The 26,841-nt window shown below is 35.2% G+C and overlaps 1 protein-coding gene across 2 annotated transcripts in view; it reads left to right on the forward strand.

Annotated features, from left to right (window-relative positions):
• Positions 1-26,841, forward strand: part of Caf1-55 (chromatin assembly factor 1 p55 subunit) — a 215,614-nt gene that overhangs the window by 87,644 nt on the left and 101,129 nt on the right. For both annotated transcript variants that reach the window (XM_090396934.1, XM_090396935.1), the window contains one exon: positions 25,034-25,128. In XM_090396934.1, coding sequence (XP_090253060.1) covers positions 25,034-25,128 — 95 coding nt within the window. The remainder of the gene's footprint in view (positions 1-25,033; positions 25,129-26,841) is intronic.

Genomic DNA, 26,841 nt, shown 5'->3' on the forward strand with positions numbered 1-26,841 from the left:
TTGTTATTATCTATTTGGTTACAAAATATTAAGCTAGAGAGCAACATGTTCACACAAACTTATTCATATACATACATATTTATATATACATATAAATTAAAACAGTATGGATGGTGGTCAATAAAAGCTGAAATAATTGCTTAGTTCTAAAGTCAGGGTTTGCTGGAAAACTTGAACTAAGTGGACTGAATGTGTGTCATCCAAATTGTTGGGATTTTTATGCCACCATTGTTGTTAAGATTAGGATGGTTAATCAAAATTTTCAGACTTTTTTGAAATTTTGATTAACCATCCTAATCTTAATAATAATGGCATAAAAATTCAAAGAATTTGAATGGCACACATTCAGTCCATTAGTTCAAGTTTTCCAGCAAACCCTGACTTTAGGACTCTAAAGAGATGAGAATAATAGAGATGAGTTGGATAAATGGAATGGATACACTATGGTGTTGTTGGGCTTTGCTAAGGCATTTGATAGAAACCATAGGAAAATTTGTTGAATAAATTGGAGAATATAGCATTTGAATATAAAGTGTTGACTTGAATGAATGGGTGGCTGGTGGATGGGTATCAGAAAGTGTTCATGGAGTGGAAGAACGGATCTGCCATATTTAAGGTGCCAGTTGTATATCACACGGATCAGTCCTTTTGACCAATGTTATTCAATCCCCATGTGAATGCTATTGGGAAGGACCTTGTAGGAGATTCACAATTGCTTGCTTATGATGCAAAGATAGTCAGGGCAATCAGGATGCTTCTTATCTACAGTATCTGAATTGACAGCCATTATCACTTGCCCACAATTCCACCATAAGTAAGTGTAAAGTAATGTGCATCAGCATGATGTAATTTCCAATGGCTTAATGGCTAAATTCCACCAATATAATATTGGTGGGATTTAGCTTGGAGAAACTAATGAGCATAGGAATCTTGGAGTTATAGTGAATAGGAAGTTGAAATTCAGTCACATAGCAAAAATTGTAAATATAACTGTAGATAGTTGTTGCACCAATGAAATGAACATTTGATATGCAAAGATAAGGAAGTTGTGCTTCCCCCCCCCCCTTTAAAAGACCTTGATATGACCACACCTCGACTACTGTGAGCTTTGGTTTCCAGGGTTCTGAGGGGGTAAAGAAGCTGTGAAAAGAATGCTAAGAATAGTTCCAAAAGTGATATCATGATTATGGAATGTAGATTGTGATGACAGATTGAATTTGGACTACAGATACTGCTGAAAGAGGAGGCCTATGAACTTCTGGAAGGGTATTATAAGTTGTTGAAATGTTTTGTTAGATGGAAGGTGGTGAGAGAACATGGTGGGCATCCATGGGAGTTTGTGTATGGTTAAAAGAAAAGGGATGGGAGCTAAATTTCTCATAGAGCAGCAAGAATAGTTTGTTAAGTAGTGAGTGTGCTAATTTGAATGAGTTTGAGAAAGTATGACAGCAGGTGTGAGTATGGCCTCCCTCGATGATTCCTTGAGTCAATTGTTAATGATTTACTCACAAAAGGTGGATTTGGAAATGAACCATGATTTATTTTCAAATAAATATGCTGCAGTACTAAAAAGACAATAGTATAATTTGCATTAAATGAAATAGAAAATATTACACCACATCAGATTTGGTGCCTTGAATTGAATATATTAAAAAATTTAATTGGAGCGCTTTTAATACAACGATGGAAACTATGTAGGGAATCAATAAAAGATCAAAAGTGTCATTTTAGCTAGAAATTTTGCTTGTACATCTAAATTATTTTTGAAAAGTCATTGACTGCCCTGCTCAGAAACCTAATTAGTGCACTTCAAAAAAAAAAAAAAAAAAAAAAAAAAGTGTAACCCTCTTCTCCCACTTATTTCAACTTGGCCATTGTGGTATCAATGGCCAAGGTCTTTTGGACACCTAAATTGTCTTTTTAGAAAGGTTACACTCCTTTTCAGTTTGCATTTTTTTCCAGGTTAGGCAAATTGTGGTAGATATGAAATTATCTATCTCTTTAAAAATATGACTCATAAAAGCATGTAAAGAGTCGAGCCAGTTTAGCTGAACATTTCTTTAGTATACATGGTGATATTCTATCTGTTCATATCGCTGAATTCATATCTAGGTATTGCAACAACTCTTGAACTTCCTTCTCCTACTCTTCATTCAATGTACTGGAAGTACTATGTGCTATACATCAGGTTCATAGATCTTAGCAAAGTGAGCACATATTATTTGAACAATCGCATCTGTTTCTGACACAAGGGTACCATATGTATTCATGAAAATTATTCTTACCTATTCATTCTTTCTTTTACCTGCAGCATAACAATAAAATTCTTTTCTTTTGTGTTGCCGTTAGCCTGTGGATGATGTGGAAGTTACATAAAATGTAACTTCCACATCATCCTCTTCTTATGACTCTCTTGCTTAATAAGGTTGCACATCCATTTCTCTCCCACTTTATCTGTATGTTAAACTAGGAACACAGTTTTCCATGTAATTTAAATTCTGGGATTGAACATTCCTTGCTTTGTAGTTTAGCATGTAGCCTTTTCTAATTGGAACAGCCATATACAGCATCATTACTGTTACCAAGCAGCAATAAAAGTTATTCTTTAATAGATTCCTGTTGATGCTGTAATCAATTTAATGCTTTATGACCTCGAATTTCTTCTTTCGCATGCTGTTTTGGGAAAGTTGTCTCACGACAGCTTAAGAAATTCTCCTTCATTCTTCTCATATGTTTTCTCTGTTATCCAGTCAGTGTTTTGGATAATTTTAATCACCCATAACTAATCATTTCATATTCTATCTACAAAAATCTAAAATATATATCTGGGTGGGCTAATGCAAAATTATCTATGTAGCAGTTTACTTCTGATTGTTTATTTACACAAAATTGTTGTGCCAAACATTCTTTTTTGAACTCTGATTTTTTTTCTGCCTATATAATACAATTATTTAATTCAGTATCAATGTTCCCTCTATGCTCTGCATGCATAAAATTTTTGCTTCCAGAAATGCAAATTTAGTCATTAATTTTTGAGCACACTATAAAACAAATTATGTGATAAATCATATTTTTTCTTGTCACCCATTTTATTTAGTAATTTCTCCAGTGTCTCCATTCTTATATTACCCTAACCAAGTGTTTCTCAACATTTTTTGGATCTTGCCCCGCCTCAACGTCTCAAAGATTTTGATGCCCCCCCCCCCCATTATAATAGTCAGCCAAGTTCTGAAAAAGTATAATATAAATATGTACATGTACATTTTCTAATTGCCCCCCTGTGGGGCGTATGCCCAACATTGAGAAACATTCCCCTAACCCATTCCAATTTGATGCACTCTAAATAGTAATTTTTAGCCTGCTTCTTGTGGGTAAACTGATGCTGATATCAGCAAGTTGCAGAGGTATATTTATTCAGTCACTTGAACTTGTGCAGACTATGATGGATTTTTGTAGCTACATAGATTAATTTTTTAATTATTAATTAATGCATTTTATTAAGCATTAATTAATTTAGTGATGCTCACAATTTTACAAGTTACAGCTAGACAAAAAACAGTGGCAACATTAATTATGAGAAATATTTCCTTAGCAGTTTGTGCATTATCCGAATGTCACTATTGAAGTTTAAAGAGAGAGGGACTGTAAATTCATTTAAGTTTGAGTCGCTGAACAAATGTGTTGAAATGGCAATGCGAACTTTGCTATCAAATTATGACTTTGTGAGCTGAGCTACTACACACACAGTGCATCTGAGACTGGAAAATTGCACAAGATGTTTTTTATGCACACATGGGCCAGTAAACATGAGAGGGAATATTGCTCAATATGTAATATGTGACTGACATTTTCTTATAGGTTCCATTTAGTATCAAAAAACTAGTCTTCTAACATTTTATTACATAAAGTAGGGATTTAAAATGAAGTTTAGTGGATAAAAATGCAAGTGCAACTATGAAATTTGATCTAGTTTTGTGTGTGTGTGGGTGGGTGGGTGGTAATCTATATATAGAAGTTGTTCATACTAATACAGGTAACCCTCGTATAAAGCGGATGTTAGGTTCCATAGAAATGCTGCATTATATAAATCGCGTTATGCAAGACTTTGATCACATAGAAAAAAGAGGATTATGTTCTGAAATCGTTTATTTTTTTTTTAATATATATATATATATCGTTGTTCATATTTACTCAGTAGATAATGTTATGAAAAATAAATTAGTTTGAATGACTATAATACCGAGAATAAAAAAGAATAAAGTTTAATGCTGAGATACTACTAGTTTCGTTGAAAAAATCAACTTCTTCGGGTATCAAAGACAAAGAATTATCTAAAAAATAACAGACATTACAAAATTACATCAACAGATCTGATATAAAAGACTGTAGTACAGTTTAAACAGGAATGCGTGCTGGAGTAGTTCCAATTGAAGTTGACTACGTGTGCGAGTTATCACAAGAGCTCCAATACTGACAGTGGCAATGTCTGCATCGGAAAGATTGTAGCTAAGGCTGTTGTTTATATGGGATGAATCAAGGGATATTTCTTTAGATTCGATTATGTTTCTTTCGAGCTCATCATAACACATGTATATTAGAAGTTGGTGGCCTTCATCCGAGTTAATAGAGAAGGGAACGTGGCTTGAGAGCTTGCTGGCTCTGGTCCTATTGTAGGATATGTCTCTTCTGTGTTCCTCAATACGTAAAAGGATGGATTTAGCCGTCTGACCGTAATATGGTTTGTCACATTTATACGACCTTGTAAAATCCTGGATACTGAACTGGCATAAATTCTTAAGAAATTCAACATCAGAACTGGTTTCACTATGTTTCCAAAAACTTCGCTCCTTACTAAGTAGACCTAAAGTAAAACATCTTCCTCTTCAGTATTCTATTCTATTCTCGGTATTATAGTCATTCAAACTAATTTATTTTTTATAACATTATCTACTGAGTAAATATGAACGCCGGTATATATATTTAAAAAGAAACGATTTCAGAACATAACCCTTTTTTTTCTATGTGATCTAAGTCTCGCATTCGCATAACACGATTTATATAATGCGACATTTCTATGGAACCTAACATCCTCGTTATACGAGGTTTACCTGTATTAGTATGAACAATTTCTATATATAGATTACCGTATACACACACATGCGAAAAACTAGATCAAATTTCATAGTTGCACTTGCATTTTTATCTACTAATTTATTTTTCATATATATATATATATATGGGATCAACAAAAAGCGCATAAGTCGAATTTGCGTAACTCTGGTATAATTTTGCATACAAACATACAAAATATTAGTTAATTGGGACCAAAGGTTTACAAAAACACCTATATTTTTTAAGAAATATATAATCATAATTGTAGTTTTTCGTACATAAAAAAAAAAAGTTATTTCGATGTCAATGGTTTCATAAAATCTAATAGATTCGTCTGACGGCATAATGTCTTTTTCTTGTCATGCAAAATTTCTTCATAGCAAGCTAATGATTTTTTTATTCCTTACCTTGTTGCTACAATTCGTTCCTCATTAGAATCTATGTCCTCCAAAATCTATAAACCTTTCTTTTATGATTGCTCTTACTGTGGATTCCTGTAGATCAAACTTCTTTGCTAGCTCACAAATTTTCATTCCGCCTTCAAAATCCTTAATAATGTTGAGTTTTGTTTCCAAAGTCAATGTTTTTCTTTTCTTGCTAGCTGTAGAAGAATCGGACTTGCTTCCTTTGGACGACATTATTATTTTTTATGCATTAACTATCTAAGAGAAGTAATAGTGATATCATTCAATACCAAACATGAAGATAAACTTCTTGATTGGATGTCAGTTTATTTGTGCTATTGGTTCCACAGAAGGTTTTCCTAAGGAAGAATTGGAGCAATTTTTTTTGAGTCATTAGAGCAGACAGCTGACATCAGGAAAGTGGAAAAACTGGTCTTTGTTGGTGATCTAAACAACAGGGTAGAGAAGGAGTTCCACCAGGCATACACAGATGTTTTATAATAATGGTAATAATAGTGGTAGCTAATAATAATGGTAGCTGCAGGATTTCTGTTTGGGATATACACTAGTCATTAACACCATCTTCCAACATAAGGATGGCCACAAGTTCACTTGCAGACAAGACATAAGAAAAACCTCGTTAACTGTGACATTGTGCTTAGTGATATCTTCATGCTGGTTCAGGATATCAGTGTGTACAGAAAGTAAAATTGGAAGTTACCATCAATTAGTTTAAAGTAAGATAAAAAAAAAAAAAAAAAGAATATCACATTCTGTGAAGAATGGTATATAAGAAAGTTTTAAAAGAATTAAAACTTGAGCAGCTTTGACAGGTAGATTCAGCTATATAAACATTGTCGGAGAAAAAATGAAACGGTGAGAAAACCTTGGAGTACCATTGGCAATCTCTAAAGAAAGCATTAATTATTCAGCTAGGGAGGCATGTGATGAAGTTGTCTACAAAGATAGAAAAATAAGAATGCCATGGTGAACACAAAAAAAGTCAAAAAAAGTTTCTGCTTTTCCAGTCCTGGAAAAGCAGAAAGCATACCAAAAGTTCCTAGCAAATAAATTGGCAGATTTTCCCCCCAAAAAATAAAGAGAAACAAGTAAGAGAGCTAAGCAAAGGTAGCTAAACAAAAGTCATGGGAAGACTTCAGTAAGAATATAGATAATAAATATCAGGAAGGTGGGAAAATGTAATGAAGTATTGAAAGAGCAGAAAATTTTTAAGAGGAATGCTTATCAATACTTCAGGTAGAAAAGGTTGTCAAAAACTTGAAATGTGGAAATCCAGCTGGAGTAGAGCTTAAACACGGCAGTATAAAAGTTTTGCAGTGGTTACACCGCATAATTCAGAGGGCCTGGTCTGAAGGTCAAATTCCAGATGCTTGGAGTAGAGCTCTCATAGTTCCCATCTATAAAAAAAGGGGAATAAAGCTGAATGTCAGAATTACAGAGAAATTTCTCTACTAAGTGTTCCAGGTAAGATTTATGCAAGCATACTTGTGAAGAGTTTTGAAAGATTATGGAGGATAAACTTGGAAAAAAACAATCTGGATTCGAGCCAAATAGATATTTTAGGATCAAATTTTCACTTTATAACAAATAATTGAGAAATTATGAGAATATGACATGGAGTCAAGGTAAAGTTTTTCAAAACACTATAGTTATATGAGATAAATGGAACATTATACAGAGCAATACGTCACCTATATTCAAGATGTAAGTTGGCTGTTAGAATTGAAGGAAATATATGAAGATCATTTGATGTAAGACAAGAATGCACATTATCTCTACTCTTATTCATCATCTGAATGGATCATATTATGCAAGAAAGTGGCATTTGGCTGGATATTGGAATTGGAGATGCCAAACTTAGCTCTTTGCTTTATGAAGATGATATTGTACTCCTAATCATATCTAGTAAGTCTCCAGTATTCTCTGACTAATGAGTAACAGCTGTTAGAAATTGCACAGGCAAATCAGCAATAAAAAGATTAACACTATGAAAATAGGCAGGCACATAGAAAACGTCAGCTGCATTCTGAATGGAGATCCTATAGAACAAGTAAAATATTTCAGCTATTCAGGCACACAATTTTTAGTGAAGATGGCAGGTTAAATCTGGAATTAGATTACAGAATAAACAAAGCTGGTATGGTGGGGAGCCAGCTGAATAAATGGAATAAGAGAGAAATTGGCCAAAATACCGAATTAGTGGTATTCAAGCCAGGTTTAAGTTATGGATCCCAGAGTTGGCTTAGAAATAAAGCAGTTGACCAAAGATTAGAGGTCACAGATATGAGAGTTCTTAAAGAAATTAGGGGAGTGAACAGATAGCATCAGTGGCAGAATAATATTAAAAATGATATTAGGGAAGGAACTTGACACTGCATGCAAGGTGTGAGTATAGCTAATATTAGGTGGTATGTCCACTTAAATAAAATGGATGAGGAATGGTTAGCAAAGCAGGTGGTTGATGTCAAGATAGCAAGAAAAGGAACCAGAGGAACACCAAAGGCTAGGTGGCATGATTCAGTCAGAAATGTCTTTAGAAGCACGAAATGCTAGATATGACAATATTGGAATGCTGACAAGTAATAAACTGATTTGGAAGAAAATTGTTGATAGGAGATTATTAATAATATAAACTTATGAGGGTTGTTTAAAAGATAAAAAAATAAGTTACACATTTTTTTGGAAAAAACACCTTTTATTTCTCAACATAGTCTCCATCAAGGTCTACACATTTGGTCTAGTGAGTTCCCACTTTTTTCATCCCATCTAAAAAGTAGGATTTGTCAAATTGTGCAAAATAGTCATTGGCAGCCTCGGTGGATGTGGAACCAATTCGAACCTCAATCGGCCGTCACAGTTTTGCCAATGTGTGGGACAGTGTATTGTCTTGATGGAAGAGCACTTTTTTGTATGCCGATCTTGGCCGTTTTTTCTTCAGTTCTTCTTTTAAACGGTCCAACAACGATGCATGATAGACTCTTGTTATTGTGTTAACCTTTTTCAAATAGTCTATTATGATAATTCCTTGGGAATCCCAGAAAACAGTGGCCATCACCTTCCCAGCTGACAAAACGGTCTTCATTTTTTTCGGTGCTCTTTCACTCTTGACTGCTGGTTAGACTCAGGTGTGTAGTGGTTGATCCAAGTTTCGTCTACAGTCAAGAATCGACGCAAAATCCTGCAAATTGCGATTAAACATCGCCAAACACTGCATTGAAATGTCTTTTTGCATGCGTTTTTGATCGATGGTCAACAATCATGTCACCCATTGCACATACACCTTTTTCATGTGCAATTTTACGTGCAGGATATTATATACCCATTCAGTTGAGATGCCTACAATCTCAGCAATCTCACACACTTTCACTTGGCAGTCTTCCATAATTTTCCATGGATTTTTCATTCGTTTCCTTTGTAGTGACCTCAGTCGGATGTCTGGATGTGCTTCATCTTCGATGGACTTATGACCACGTTTAAACTCATTTATCCAAAAATAAATAGTCTTTAATGCTGGTGCAGAGTCGCCATGAACCCCATCTAACTCGGCTTTGATCTGCACAGCCGTCCACTTCTTCAAATAAAAGTGTTTTATCACTACACGAAACTAGTTTTCTCCATTTTTATGAAAAATGCGAAGAAGGTCATTTTAAATGTTTACCAAATGAGAACTACGCATTGCACAAGGCAAATTTTGCCAGGGGTCATGAAAAAGATGATAATTGTCGACACTGGTATGAATGAACAAATTGTGTCACCACCTATTGGAAATTTACCAAACTTTTCAAACAACCCTTGTAAGCATGTAGTGCTGTTATAGTAGCCTAAACACCTATTGCAGATACGGATCAGGAATTTGATAAGTGATTATTTTCATTAAATTCCATCTAACTAGTGCAGAATTGTTAATATCTGTTAGATTCGTTTTGCCAATAAAAAATTAATCAAATTTAATATGTGGATATAGTCTTGTTTACTGTATGCTGGCTGAAATTTTATTAAATTCCACCCAACATAGTTATTGCATTATATAATTATGCAATGCTTTTTGTCCCAAGTTTCTCTACAAAATGGAAAATTTGAAATGAAATCTATCATCCATAGTCCTTGGAAAAATTTCCTTATAAGTAGATAAAACAAATCTAATAGGTGTTTATTCATTTTGCACTTAAGGAGCATGTAATAAATTAAGCTACAGCTAAAAAAAAAAACCTTGCATACAATAATTTTTTTAAAAATCCTTCAAGACAAGCTTAACATTATTATTGTATGACCACCTACATTTAGACTGTAGACTCATCACGGTGGACCCAAATTATCCACACAATCTATCATATACCTCTCCCTCAATCCATTAGCATACAAAGCACTCACAATTGAATCTCACAACCCATTCTATTCATTCACAACTATCCAAGCAAGAAATCTACTCCTCATATCCCTACTAACCACACCTTTATTCAACTTCCAGGGATGACATCTTGTTTGGGTCCCTTTAGCCAAGTGCTGAAACATTTCCCCTGCATCAGTCCTATAATTTAAATTATCTATCATATTCCCTCTTTTTCTCCTATCAACCAACTTCTGCAATCCACACATCCTCAATCTATCCTCATAGGGAACATTCCACAGACCACTCACCATCTTGGTTGTTTGCTTCTGAATCCTCTCCACCACTTCCTTGTCCCCAAGGAGACCAGGCACGAGCACAGTAATCCAGATGTGGATGTAATTTGTAAAGTGGAATAACTTCCTTAACTCTACTTATTGTTAATGTGTTCTTCAATAGCTCAGTAATCTTATGAGCTACTTTAGCAATATTAACTCCCTGTCTGCCACCATCCCTAAATCTCTAGCTTCATCTATTTCCTGGAGTACAGTGCCATCAATATACTACACATCTTGTAATCTGTTTATCCCATAATGTATAACTTTACATTTCCCCGCATTAAACCGATACTCATTATCTTTTGCTTTCACTGACAGCATACTTAAATCACCCTGCAAGCTCTTTACATCTCCTTGGTTAACTATTACTCTGCCTACTTTTGCATTCTCAGAAAACAACGGAATATTTCCTTTCGAGTTATTTCCTATATCGTTTATATACAAATAAACAGTTGTGGTCCCAGCACTGAACCTTGAGGCATGCTGCTAGTCACCTCTTTTTGCCTTAATTCTACCCCTCCATTTACCACTTGATGATATCCTTCAACCTCCAATATTCATTATTTCATCTACCTCTGTTCTCACATAAATGTCTGTCACTTATGTTACAGCAGTAATCTCACTTGGATGATATATCCTTGCAAAGTGGTGACTCAGTAACTCAATTATTTTGTCTGCTTCTGTCACTTCATCACTATTAGCACTCATTAAAATTAATCTTGCATTGTTATTCTTCCTCTTACTTTCCACATAACGAAAGAACTGTGTGGGATTTCCTTTGGACCTGCTCAGCTAGATTCTTCTCGTAATCTGGTTTTGCCTTCTTTACATTTCTGGTCGTCTTTCTTGCCTCAGCCTTGTACCCTTCATGAGCTTGCTGGTCACCTCCTTTCTCTTTATATACCTTCCACAGCATTTCCTTCTTTTGCAGCTCTTGCATAATGATATTACTCATCCATCTAACTCTTACCTGATTAACCCTCCTTACCTTAAGGTATATGATTTAATATTGCTTCCCAAACTTCTGGATGTCAGGCCTCCCTTTGGAAAAATTAAAATATTTCATGCCCCCCCCCCTCGAAAAAAATCGTAATATAGCCATATATTATTATTATATTTATTGTATTTATATTCAATACAAAACATACACAGCGAATATTGCAAAAATCAAATGCAAATACATATTACATTTTTAGCATCTTACGTACACGTTTGACATGGCACATTATCTCATATTTTTATATAGATGGATATATTGTTATTGTACATTTGCAGTACAAGCACATGAAACGTAAAACGATTAGTAATAAAGAAAGAATTAAAAACATACCAGTTTAATAACAATTTAATAATGGATGGATGTGTTTCAACACTGCTACACCAATATCAGGTGAAATATTTGAAACTGCAATTCTTAGATTTCTGCTTTGAAATGAAACTTATATGAATAAGCATATATTTACTAATATTCATTAAGCGCCGAAATATGCAGGAACCAAAATTTGCAAACCCGCACCAATGTGTGATTTTTTTCCATTAAAATATAAAAAATAACAAAAAAGAAATAATAAAAATTAAATACGTTTCTTTTAAGATAAAAAAAATTCTACTTAGTCTTAAAACATTTTAAATTTGTTTTCATTATTTTATGGCCCCCGAGGGGGACCGCAGCCCACAGTTTGGGAAGCGCTGCTCTAGATGACCCTTAACTATATCCCATGTACTATTAACATCCTTACCCTGCAGTGTTTTATGCTGTTGTACAGATTTAGGCTTCTTCCTAAGCATGTCATAATCACAATTCTATCAAGAAGGGGTATTTATGGAAGCAATGTTGTCAACTGGAGGCAATGTTGTCACCTTGGTTATGGATAGCCCTTCTGATCCTATGACCAGGTCCAACACTCTCCCATCTCTAGTCCCCTCCATTACATTGTGCCTCAAGTAATTGTCTCACAGCACATGTATAAATTCCATTTCCTTACTACCATGTGATCTTTCTTTCTTCCAGTCTATATACTCATAGTTGAAGTCCCCCATGATAAACACTTGACCTGCACTCATTGTACTAATTTGTCAATGCATGTCTTCTAGATCATCTGTGGAACTCCTTGGTCTATAGCAACAACCGACTGTATATTTTGTCTTACTGGCCTTGATTTCACACTAGATTGCTTCAAATGAACTGGCACTCTCTTGCCTAACTCCTATTCATCCACTCATCAGCAGTACCTCCTCCTCTCCACCTCCCCTGGAACTACACTGCTGTTAGCCAAGTCTCACTAATGCCTAACTTTTGGCAAGATTGTACTAACCAATGCCCAAAACTCCTCCCTCTTTTTGCTGATATTTCTGGTATTAGTATATAGAAACTGCAGCATCCCTTTAGGCACCCACTGTTACTTCCTAAATTGACTACCCTATTCAAAATATTTGCTTGAGAGACTACATTCTGCACTTTTTGGTCATTCTCACCTGTTTCCACACTAACTGCTTAAGTTTTCCTGAATTTCCACTTCAGTATGCTTGGTGAACAGAGCTTCTAGACACCAAAACCATTGAGATGCATTTCATAAGTATTATACAAATCCGTCAAACACAGATGACAGATCCACAAATCCTACATCATTCCTTCTACACAACCTACGTATCGATTCATTTGCTACCAGTGTCCTCTTCAGTTCACTTCTATCATAATATGGCAAGGAGACCTTCTCACTCATCAGTTTTGCTTCATTTAACAACTCCTTTATATCCTTCCTCATAGAATATTTTTCATCTTTCAAATTATTTCTGCCAACCAAGGCAATTACTTCTTTTGCGTTACCTTTTTGCATCCAGATGGCGTGACTAATAAGAATTTTTGTGCCAGGAAAACATGTTTCATTGAGTATCCATACATAATTTTTTCCATAATTTGTTTTTCTCATCTGTTCACTCAGTTTCTATCATTGCTCCAGCCCACCTACTTCTTTCTCTTCTCAGCCCTGGTAGTAACTTGCCACTTCTGCAACTTTTCAGTTTCGCACTTTGTGCTGTGAAGGATATCATTCACACCCCCTATTTCTTTATTTATGCCCATTTTGTTCTCCTGTTTTTCTGCTGCACACATTCAACATTAATTCTGACATTTTCCATCCTACCATTGATACTGTCCACTCTTCTAACATTTGCTCCATTTTTGTCTTAATTAGTACTCCCTTTTAAAACATTTAATACACACTCCTCCAGTTTTATTTTCCTTCCACATATCCTTTAATTTTTGCAGTGAATATTTGACATGCATTGCATTGCACAAAATTTTGCAAATTCAAATCACCTGACAATGTGCTTTTTGCTGCCATTGTTCTACCATGCACTGGTGCCATACCAACATCATATTTAAACCAAAAAAAAAAATACATGGTTTACTTACAAACTAAATAACTCAGTCAAGCACATACCTGTTTAAAACAAAAACTACAATTAGTTAACCTAATATTATCAACTAAAATATGAAAATATTACTTATCTTTCAGGAGCATTAATAAACATGCATCACACATAATATGCCTAACTGCGATCCAGCGAGGCCATGTGGAGAAGTCATCAATTTCCTTATATGTACCCTCAAGGGGGTATTCAGGTTACTATGTTCTACATGATTAAGTTTACGTAATTATTAATCTCCTATCAACAATTTTTTTTCCAAATTAGTTAATTACTTGTTTGATCCAATACTGTCATATATAACATTTTGTGCTTCTGGGGAACTTCTGAGTGAATCAATCCACCTAGACCTGGTCTAGGTGGATTGATTCACTTGGTCTTCCTCTGGGTCTCTTTCCTGCTATCTTTGCATAAAACACTTTGCTAACCCTTGCTCACCCATTCTATTTAAGTACCCATACCACCTTAGATTAGCTCTGCTTACACATTCTCGAATGCTGGCAATGGTAAGTTCCTTTGTAATATCTTCATTTTTAAAATGATTCTGCCATTGATGCCATCTGTTCATTACCCTAATTTTTCTCAGAACCTTCATATTGTGGGTCTCTAATCTTTGATCAAGTGATTTATTTCTAACCAAATTAATTCCCAGATCCATAACTTAAAACTGGTATGAACACTTTTTTGTATCTGCTAGTTTGGTGTTTGGGGTAATTTCTGTCTTAATCCATATAAATTTATTCAGCTGGATATCCAGCATACCAGCTTTGCTTATTGTGTGGTCTTGTTTTCAGATTTAACTTGCCATCTTCTCTGTAAACTTTGTCTAAGTAGCTAAAATATTTTACTTGTTCTATAGACTCTCCATTAAGAATACAGCTGTAGTTTTCTATATTCCTGTTTATTTTCATAGTTTTGGTCTTTTTAATGCTGATTTTCATGCCACATTTTTTACTGATGTTATACTCCTAAACGCATTTAGTACAGGTCTCCAGGATTCTCCATTCATATTGAATATTATCTCTAAAAAAATGTGGCATGAAAATAAGCAGGAATATAGAAAACTACAGCTGCATTCTTAATGGAGTCAAAAAAACAATTCATTTTGACATATCCAGTTATAATATCAGATCATAATGTGCATCCTCCTTGTCTTATCCCTGATTTTACATCAAACCAAACCATCTTCCTGTATTTCCTTCAATTCTAACTGCTGACTTACAACTTACATATAGGCTACATTTTACTCTGTATAGTGTTCCTAACTACAGTTATCCCATATAACTGTAGTTTTTTGATAGACTTGCCTGTGCTCCATAATTTCTCAACTATTTGTCATAAAGCGAAAATCTGATCATATAAAAACCCTCTATTTAGCTTGAATCTCTTGTTTTTCTCCAAGTTTGTGTTCCACAATCTTTCACAACACCTCTTTTTAAGTATCCTTGCATAAATCTTACCTGGAACACTAATTCTCACATTCAACTTTATTCCCTTTTTTATACATCTACTCTAATCATCTGGAATTCGACCTTCAGACCAGGAACCCTGAAATTATGCAGTGTAAACCACTGCAAAACTTTTATACTGCTGTGTTTGAGCTTTTCTGGTTATATGTCATCTACTCCAGCTGCCTTTCTTTGTATTTCAAGTTTTTGATGACTTTTTATACCTAAAGTATTGATATGTGCTCCTGTTTGCATTCCTATTAAATAATCTAGTGTCTGTCACTGCTTGTTTCATTTAACAGTGTTTCAAACTCCAGATATGTAGGATATCCTTATCTTCGGTTTTCATGTCATCTCGATTATCTTTGATATCTTTTACAGTACTCTTTCCTCCATTTCTGAGCATTTTCAATATACTCCATGACATTTTTCAACCTTCATGATATTTATTATCTGAGTTCTTATTAAAGTCTTTCTATGATTTTTCTTTAGCTACTTTTACACATAGCTTAGCTTTCTCACATGTTTCTCTCTATTTTTTTATGGAATCTACAAAGTTATTTGCTAGGAACTTTTGGTTTTCTTTTTTCTTTTCCACGACTCCTTTAACTTTTGCTTACTATGGGGGGTTCTTATTTTTCTGTTCTTGCAATCAACTTCACCACATACCTCCCTAGCTGAATCATTCTGCAGAGTTTGCCACTGAGACTGCAAGGTTTGGTTCTTGTTTTTAATGTTTCATTTTTATTCAGTAATGTTTATAAAGTTGAGTATGCAGTTTACCTGTAAAAGCTGATTAACTTTAATTATTTTTAAACTTTTTACACTCTTGTGTCCTGAACCGGTATGAAGTTATTACTGTCAACAATGATGTAATCAATGAGGCTTTTCTTATCTTAAACTCATCATGATAATATTTGATTTTAGCTTTAATTACAAGAAAGCTTGCATTTACCCTGAAAATTTTTTTTGTTAAGGTTTCACTTAGAAAAATTATGATTTATTTGCATGAATTAAAGTACAGACACTTCAGGTCTGGCATTTCATGTGAATAGTGTTCACATGAAATGTTCATGTGAATAGTGCAATAGAAAAAGTTAAATTTTCTTGAATTTACAGGTTCTTTTTTGTGGTCTTAAATGTGAATTACCTGTGATGAATTGGAAGTCTCTCCTGAATTTTGCATAGTCGGTGTCTCTAGCAGTTTAGAAATGGTATTTTTCTCCACAAGGCTAGTTTGCCCGAAGAAAGAATGTTATAGGCTTGATTCTAGTTGCGACTAGAGGAACTTTTTTAGACCTTTCTTTGCCTGGTTTCTGAATCAGTTGATCTTTGGAACAGGCAAGTATGCTCTCTCTCTCTCTCTCTCTCTCCCCTCTGGAATCTCAGGTTTTTAGCTCATATCAAATAAACTGACTACATGGCTTCCACTAGTACAGCAGTAATATAAGTTATTGTTTAGGATCAATTATAGCAGTTGTCTGTCATACTGTATCCTTGGTTTCTGTCAGTGAAGGCTTGAAGAATGGAGAGCTAAAGGAGCTCTCTCTCTCTCGGTAATAAAATTATTAGAGGATTTAGAGAATACGTATATAGAGGTCGAAAACCTCCATTTCAGGGATTTATAATTCTAGAATTAGACCTCATGCCTTCTGAACTATGCAATGGCACTGCATAATTCAGATGGCGTGGAGTATAATACAGAAATATAAAACTCATAACTTTCACACTGTATTTTAGCATTTTTGGTTAAATATCATCTATGCCAGCTATATTTCCACATCTCACATTTGCATTGGCCTTTTCATCAATTATTGATTTATACTTCTGATTGCATTCTTCTTGAATATTTTTTCACTGCTTATTCCGTCACTGCCTATTTTATTTAATAATCTTGCATAATTACTCCAAACATCTGGAATATCTTAGTATTAATATTCAACATATAGGGCAGATTTGTCATCTCTGATTCCTTTTGTGGTAACTTTTTTCTTCCATTTCTTTGCTTTGTCAGTAGTGTCCAGAACATTTTACCACCTAGATCTGCATCTTCTATTTTTATCAAGCCTTCTCATGATTTGTGTTTAGCATTTTTCTCTATATTCCCCATGTGTATCTGCTTACTTGCTAGGAACTTAATAAGTTATTTTCCAGGATTTCCCCTTTAACTTCCTTTATCCACTGTGCAGTTCGGATTTCGTTTTTGACGTCTTTCAATTTCTCATTAATAGTAACTATTATAATAACGGAATTAACTCACGTAAATTATTCTTTATTCTTAGAATTTTCACCTGAGTATCACAGGCATCATCAGTACAGGTACAAGGCTAATTAAACAACTGTTATATTCACAAAGCACCACCTAAGTAGCTAAGGTTAAATTTCCTAAATTTATTTATTTATTATTATTTTTAATTATTTAAATTTAATTATTTAATTATTAAATAATAATTATTCAATTATAATAATTAAATTTTTTTTATAATTAAATATGTGTATACAATTATGTTAGGAAAGATTTGCTGCTTTATAAAGTCCCTTCATTAAAAGAGCTTTAAGTAGTCGTGCTCCAGCATCCTCTTCAAGTACAGAAGAACCTACATGTATACCTATCCCCTGTGTACAAGGGGGTTAGGGAACACATAGCTGAGGTGCTAAAGCCACTTAATATCTGTGTGGCTTTTCGACCCATCAGAAAAATCTCCACATTCCTAATGTCTCCAAAGGACAAGCTCCCAAATCTCAGCTATCCAGGTGTCTGCCAGATTCCCAGCTCGTGTGGGTTATATTTCAGACAAACAGGAAGATCTGCTCAGGTCCAGTTAGAAGAACACCAGTCGTATATCCAGTACCTTGAACCTGAACAGTCTGGAATTGCAGAACATGCCATCAACACCAGACATAGAGTTAAGTGGAACAATACAAAAGTCATTCACAAAAGTCGGTTCCTAATGGAACGGCTATACAAAGAAACATGTGAAACCTTACTTCACTCCCCTAACCTAAACGGATCCGATGGTCTATGTCTTTCCCCCTTGTGTATAAAGCAGCAAATCTTTCCTAACATATAGTTGTATATAATATTTTTTTATCATCATCATCATCAAATTCCTGCCATGTAACCTCAAGGGGTGTACAGGATATGATAGTACTACATGAAAAAAATTACACCATTACTAACTTCCTATCTACAATTTTCCTCCAAATCAGTCTATTACTTGTCAGGACTCCAATATTATCATTATCAGATCTTATATTTCTGTCCTCTAAGGCACTTTGTACCGTATCAATCCACCTATATCTTGGTCTTCCTCTGGGTCGTTTTGCTGCCAACCTGGCAGAGAACACTTGTTTTGCTAATCTTTCCTCGCCCATTCTGTTTAAGTGACCATACCACCTGAGATTAGCTCTGCTAACGCATTCCTGGATGCTGACAATGTCAAGTTCTTTCCTAATATCCTCGTTTTTAATATGATATTACCATTGATGCCATCTGTTCATGCCTATAATCTTTCTCAGACCTCTCATATCTGCAGTCTCTAGTCTTTGGTCAAGTGTTTTACTTCTGACCCAGCTCTCAGATCCATAAGTTAAAACTGGTTTGAACACTGTCTTGTATACAGCTAATTTAGTGTTCCAACTAATTTCTCTCTTATTCCATATGAATTTATTCAATTGACTTCCCACCATACCAGATTTGCTGATTCTGTTGTCTATTTCTATATTTAATTTACCATCTTCAGTAAAAATCGTGCCTAAGTAGCTGAAATATTTAACTTGTTCCACAGGTTCTCCATTCACAACACAGTTGACATTTTCAATGATTCTGCCTATTTTCATTGTCTTTGTCTTTTTATTGCTGACCTTCATACCATATCTATTACAACAGCTATTCAATTTAGTCAAAGAATCTTGCAGACTTGTAGCAGATTTATTTAGAAGTATAACATCATCTGCATAAAGCAAAGAGCTGACATTAACATCTCCAATTTTGATATCATGTTTAATACCACTTTCCTTCATAATGTGATCCATATAGATAATGAATAACAGAGGGGATCTCACACCAGACTTAACATTAAACCATCTTGCTGTACTTCAATTCTAACTGCTGACTTACAACTCAAATAAAGACAGTATTGCTTGATATAATGCCCCATTGACACCATATAACTGCAGCATATTGAATAGCTTCTCTCTTGGCACCTTATCATATGCCTTTTCCAAATCGACAAAACTTAAATACAGATCTTTGTTATATTCCCATGCTTTCTCAACTATTTGTCGTAAAGTGAAGATCTGATTGTGATAGCCTCTATTTGGCCTGAATCCAACTTGTTCTTCACCAAGCTTTTCTTCCACAATTCTTCTCAACCGTTTCTCAAGTATACTTGCATTGATCTTGCCAGGAACACTCAGTAGGGAAATACTGAGTGTCCTCTGTAATTCTCGCATTCAGTTTTATTTCCCTTTTTATATATGGGTACTATAAGAGCTCTACCCCAATCATCGGGAATTCGTCCCTCTGTCCAGGCTTTCTGAACTATGCAGTGCAGCCACTGTAAGACTCTTATACCACCATACTTCAGCATTTCTGGTCGAATATCATCTGCTCCTGCTGCCTTTCCACATTTCAAGCCTTTGATGGCTTTTTCTACTTCAAGTACGGATATGTATTCCTGACTGCATGCCTGGTCAGTGTTTTTTACCATTGTGCTGTCATCATTGCTTGTTTCATTTAGCAGTTTTTCAAAGTAATTACTCCATACCTCAAGGATATCTTTTTCTTCCATTTTCATGTCACCTTTATCATCTCAACTCCTTTTACAGCACTCTTTCCTCCATTCCTAAGCTTCTTCAACGACCTCCAGAATATTTTGCCACCTTCTTGATATTTACTTTCTATATTCTTGCCAAAGTCCTCCCATGACTTTTGTTTAGCTAGTTTTACACAATGTTTAGCATTCTTGCATTTGTCTCTATATTCTCTAAGAGCACAAGCTGACTTATTTGCCAGGAACTTTTGATATGCTTTCTTCTTTTCCTTTACTGCCTCTTTAACTTCCTGTGTCCACCAGGAGTTCTGATTTTTTTATCCTTGCAGACAACCTCACCACATGCCTCTCTGTAGGAATCAATCAATGTTTTCTTCAGAGTTTGCCACTGAATCTCCATCATTTGATTCCTGTTCTCAAACTCTTTCATTTTTTTCTTCAATAATCTTTGTGTATTTTAGTCTAGAGTTCACATCTCAGAGCTGCTCAACTTTTATTCGCTTTAAAACTTTCTTTCATGTTATTCTTTTCAATATGAAATTCAATTTTATCCTGCTGAAGACTAAATAGTGATCACTTCCAATTTCAAATCCTCTGTACACTCTGGTGTCCTGCACCAGAGAGAAAACATCACTATCAACAATAACATAGTCAATGAGACTTTTCTTATTCCTAGCCTCTTCTCTCCATGTGAATTTGTGCACATTTTTATGTTGGAACATGGTGTTAGTAATAACCAGTCCATGTCCTGAGCAGAAATCCAACAGATATTTGCCATTATTATTAGCTTTGCTCTTTTCTCCAAATTTTCCCAAAATATTTTTGTATGTCTCACAATCATTTCCTACTCTGCTATTTAGACCCCAACAAGGACCTACTTTTCTTTTTTCATTGTGTCAGTTGCTTTTTCTAAAGCCTCAAAAAATTCCTCCACTTCTACCTTAGTAGAACCTTCTGTGGGACCATAGGCACAAATAAGTCTCATTGTCCAGTTCCCTATTCTCATATTTGCCCACATTACTCTACTTGAGACTGACTGCCATTCAAGAAGATTAGCCTCATATTTTGTGTTGAATACTATGGCTACTCCTTCTTTTCCTTGATTGTCATTGCCTGAATATAACATTTTGTATTTATTGCTCAGAAAGATCTCACCAGTTTTGGTCTTTTTTGTTTGTCACCCCTATTATGTCGATCTGGTACTTATCTAATTCCTCAGCAAGCTCCATTTCTTTGCCATTCAGGCTTCTTACATTAATAGTACTGATCTTTAACTCTGGTGATGTTGATTTGGGGTTTGTTTTCAGATTTGTTCCAGTAGCTGAACGTGTGCAAGTTCCCTGGCGAATATAACGGGGGCCTTGTTTAACCAGGCTACGCCCCAGCCGGCATGAAATTTTGTCATGTTGTACCATCATTTTTTATTTTAGTTTAACCAATAAGAATACAATTTGGTCGGCTAAATCCCAAATTGCCAGCCAATCCTCCTTCGTTCAGTATCCAAGTAGATACCCAACAGGGTGCACCACCAGAAGGTGAGGATTGGACATTAGGTCAGAAGCCCTGGTCGGTTATTTGCATTCCTTTAAAGGCTATGTGGAGGTCTCCTCTCAGTTATATAGCTTTGACCCTTAAGCACTCCTAATATTTTTTAAAATTATAATTGAATAATTATTATTTAATAATTAAATAACTAAATAATTAAAATAATTTTTTTTAAATGATAATAATTAAATAAACTTAGGAAGTTTAACCTTGACTACTTAGGTGGTACTTTGTGAGTATAACAGTTATTGTTTAATTAGCTTTGTACCTGTACTGATGATGCCTGTGATACTCAGGTGAAAATTCTACGAATAAAGAATAATTTACGTGAGTTAATTCCGTTATTATAATAGTTAGTAATATGTCTGCTCACGTTATTTCCTTACTGAAACTTCTCATTAATAATATTTGCATATTTGAGTCAGAAATTAGCCTCTAGAATATTTTCTACTTAGATTCTTTTTAAACTTTTACATATTTTTTTTTCGTTTTCAATGTGATCCTCATTTTTAACCTGCTCAAAACTAAATGGTGATCACTTCCTATTTTCAATCACGTATTCCTGTATCCTGAATTATTATTGAGATATAACTATCAACAATAATGTTAATAAGACTGTTCTTATTTGTTCTGTGTTTTCATGTGAATTTATGCACATTGTTATGTTGAAACGCGATATTAATCATGGCATCACCATATGAACATATATTTTCAATGTCTGATTATTTGTGGTTTAATCAACTGTTTAATAGAACATTCTGTGTGACCATAGGTACAGTAAGTCTCATTGTCCAATTCCACATTTTGAAATTTGCTCATCTTGCTATACTTGAAATTGCTTGTCGTTCACAAAGTTTATCTTGTGTAATATTATCTCTAAAGGATAATATTACAGTAATTGGGGTATAATTACTTATAACTTTCCCTCAATTACTGTACTATTATGATAAGTGATTATATAACATTATATTATTAGCAGAACCTCTCCTATTTTACTCTTCATATCATTGGCACAAATTATGCCAATCTTTGCCTAGTACTTCTCTAATTCTTCATTCAGTTTCACTTCTTTTTCAATGGTGTTATACCTATCTTCATTTCATTTCTGTTCTGTTCAAGTTGAGTTTAAGCTGCTTCAGTAACAAATTTTTCACTGTTCATCCTGATTCCCTAAAGGATAAGTGGGGTGACCTTGTTTAATTGGACAGTGTCCCAACTAGCATGACATTGCATTATTGCAAATATTATTATTACGAGTATCTCCATGGAGTCAGTAGACTCATCGCGGGAGACCCAAACTGACAAAACAATATCTGTCATATCCCTCCTTGAATTCATTTACAGATGAAGAACTAAGTCAGGCAATGAATTCCAATCATTCACCACTCTCCAGGCAAAAAACCTTGTTCTCACACCCTTGTTAACCACAATCTTCTTTAATTTCCAGGGATAACCTCTTGTTCTTCCATCACTATCACACAGTTGAAATATTTCCCCTGCATCAATCCTATAAAAACCTTTCAGTAATTTAAATGTTTCTATCATATCCCCTCTTCTCTGCCTATCAACCAACCTCTGCAATCCACAAGCTCTCAATCTATCAATGTAAGGAACATTTTTTACATCAATCACCAACTTAGTCACTCTTCTCTGAACCTCTCCACAGCCTCCTCATCTTCAAGGAATCCAGGTGACCAGATCTGAGCACAGTAATCCAAATGTGGAAGTATCAACGCTTTATAAAGGGGAATAATAACCTCTTTATCTCTGGATGTCAATGTGTTCCTCAACAACCAAGTAATCCTATGTGCAATCTTGGACACTTTAGCAATGTGTCCCCTGAACTTTATCTCCCTATCTACCAACACCCCTAAGTCCCTAGCCTCATCAATCTCTTGGAGTACTGTTCCATCAATGTAGTACACAGCTGGTAATCTTTTAATCCCAAAATGCAGAACTTTGCACTTTTCCACATTGAACTGACATCCATTACCTTTTGCCCATTCTGCCAGTTTATTTAAACCATCCCGCAAACTTTCAACATCAGCTTGATTTTTTTATTGCGCTACCCAACTTTGCATCATCAGCAAACAACTGAATATCTCCCTTTAAGCCATTTCCTATATCATTTATATACAATTTAAACAATAATGGCTCAAGCACAGAGCCCTGAGGCACACCACTGGTCACCTGCCTCATCCTGGACTCGGCTCCTCCATACATCACCTTCTGGTGTATTATGTGCCATGATTTATTTTTGGTTTAAGTCATTAAGTACCAAATTACCATCCCTCCTTGTTCATTCACTATCTAGGTCAGTGGTTGCCAAAATGGTCAATATCGACCCCCCCCAGGGGTCGATATAGCATTGTTAGGGGGTCGATAGAAAAATATAAGACATCATTGTACGGGTAGTATTTAATTCGGTTAACTTGGATTACCTCCATCCTGAATGACAACGCAATTAAGAGTGAATCGTGGGGACAGTGACATGAATAGGACCGTAAGATGGAGCAGGGTCAATAAAATAGTTACGGAGGCCAATCAAGTAGACCAAAATGACGTATTTACCAATAAACTGGTGTATGTGGTTCCTGCCTGGCCGGCACAGTGGTAGCGAGATTGCAACATGTGCGCCGTTGCTTATTTACTTATACTTACACGTATTCGATCCCAGTCTCATTTTTGCGCATCGACATACAAGTGAGCACTAATGTTCTAAAATTCATCAACTTACATATTATAATTCAATCATTATTCATTCACGAACTAAACTTCTCTATGTTGAAGAGTTGAGCTGGGCTGGTAGTAATACCAGTATATTAATATCACTAGTAATACCAGTGATATTACTAGTGATAATAATAATAATATAATAATATATACTATATTATACATACAATAAACATTGTAACTATAAAACAATCTAAAAACTCACATAAGCATCTTTTTTTGCTTGTCCTATTATAAATACTTAATATAATTACTTAATAGTAAAATAGAGGGGGTCGATAAAAAGTCAAGAAACTCTTGAAGGGGTCGACAGTCAAAGAAGTTTGGCGACCCCTGATCTAGGTGGTTACGTATGGAACATGTCACAAGGTGGTTAGGATGGGAAAGGAGGTTGGAAGGCGTTGCTGGTTAGTTCTCCATATTCTACGAAGGCTGTAAAGATCTCTTGCCATTTATCTAGCTTTGACCATTTAGTGACCTTAGCTGTCTGTTGCATATAATTTTAGATTTCTGTGTCGCTGGTTAAAGAGTGCGCAGATGTACTTAACAGTACACCTGCGCACTCTTGAGATAAAATAATGCATTTATGCCCATCATGTTGGTCATATTACATTATTACAGCAAAATCAGATAATTGACAAAACAGCATTTGTAATGACAGCAAGTCCCAATAGATAAAATAAGTAAGGTGGAAAAAAAAAAAAACTTATAGACTAAAAATAACAGAATCAACATTCTGCAATATATAAATAAAACTGGGACAATACTGAAACTCCTGATTGTTTTCTACTTGTCAGCTATTTTTGGTGAAAGTAAACAAGTGACAGCTACTAGAAATTTATTTTTTTTTTGTGTGTTTATCCTTACTGTTCATTTTATATTGCTTTATTGTTTCACCCAGGTCAGATGAACAGAATCACTTGCTTATTGCCAGTGTCCAGTTACCAAGCGAAGATGCTCAGTTCGATGCTTCTCATTATGACAGTGAAAAAGGAGGTAACTATAAGCCTTTAGTTCATTTGCGATATCAGAATGAAAGGACCCAGAAGCTGTAATTTTTTCTTAGTCCCATTACTTGAATTAGTATACAGCTATTAACATCTAAGAGTATCATTATTTAAATGAGGTTTTTAACTCATCTGATCAATCGGTTATCTTTTTAGCTGAGTGAATAGCGCTTGAACCAACCATTAGGTTGTGGGTTTGAATGACACTGCAGTTGTGGGTGTTCGTGAATGTCTGGAGGCTAGTCAAATTGCATTGCTTGATGTCAGATCATTACCTCCCTGGATGCAAAATGACATTGAGAAATTCCATGTTCATTAGTGATTTCTGGATTATCTAACCACTAGCCCATCATGGCACAATTGTACAACAGGTTTACAACTTTTCATGAGTGAAAGTCACTTAAAAGTTTTCATGAATTATTCTTCTGAACATAGCTGCTCTGGTTGACTACGTGTACCAAAGCAAAATAAACAATGTAAGAGAACATTCTTTCCCTTAGTTATATGGTATGGCACAAAATAAACAATACTGAACTTCAACATCCACTTCACGTGCTATGAGATATGCCGTTTGACTGCATGATCATGCCTAGAGTCTACACCGTTACATTTAGCTGTTGCAATTGTTTTGACGTTGGAAGAAAAAACGTTTACTGTTGAGTGTTATTTTCATTTATACAGAGTTGGTAGAACAAATGGTCCAAGCCTACAACATGTTTGTGAGCAGTTTGTTCATCGTTTCTGTAAGTGTGCCCCAAGCAATAGTGTTGCCATTACTTAATAAGAGGTTCCAATGTACCAGGAATGTTCTGTGCATTGTAACAGGCATTCAGGGAGAGAGAACTGCTAACACAAATGAGAATCGTGGGCATGTGCTGGAGCAAGTGTTCTGCACAGTATTCCCACTGTGCAGCATTACGTTGCACAGTGGGAATACTGTGCAAATGTGCTGGCCAATGTCTATGAAGACAAAGTACATTTCCATCTTAGTGGAAATGTGCTTCGTGAAACAGATGAATCTACAGGTTTCTTGGTTTCTGGAGACCTGAATTTGTCCAAGAGGAAACCTCTTCACAGTGAGAAAGTCACTGCATGGTGTGCAGATTCCAGCCATGGCATAATTGAGCCTTACTTCATTGTAGAGGGTGGTGTAACCGTGATATTGAATAGAGAATGCTACATCGAGAACATGTTGTCGCCCAGGCTTTGCATAGGTTGTGTCGTACAAAAAACATTCCATTTTGTGCTCAGGTATTCCAACAGGATGGATTAACTTGTCATACATCACGTGGTTTCATAGCTTATTTATCAGAACACTTCCCTGGGAGGATCATTTCAAGGTTCATATAGAATTCCTGTATCCTTCACGTTCTCCTGATCTCACATCACTTTTTGGGGGTATGTTGAAAGAATGGGTATTCCACCATGATCTGCCTTCAAACCTCGATAAACTGAGGAATGAAATATATGTTCAGCAGATGTCTCAACATCTTTGTTCTTCAAGATGACAGAGAACTTTCACATGCTTTATGAAACGTGTCTTGAAAGACAAGCTGCCCATTTCGAGCACAAAATCTACTGTTATTAATGCTTTATTCGATTGATTTGAAAGATTCCACTGATAGTTGGGGATGTTCGTATCATCATCATCATGTATAAACATATATTTCTTTGTTAATAAACCTGTTACTCCATAACATAC

The sequence above is a fragment of the Typopeltis vanoorti genome, chromosome 8 (assembly GCF_054136105.1).
Source record: "Typopeltis vanoorti isolate ZY-2024b chromosome 8, IOZ_Tvanoo_1.0, whole genome shotgun sequence".
NCBI classification, from domain to species: domain Eukaryota; kingdom Metazoa; phylum Arthropoda; class Arachnida; order Uropygi; family Thelyphonidae; genus Typopeltis; species Typopeltis vanoorti.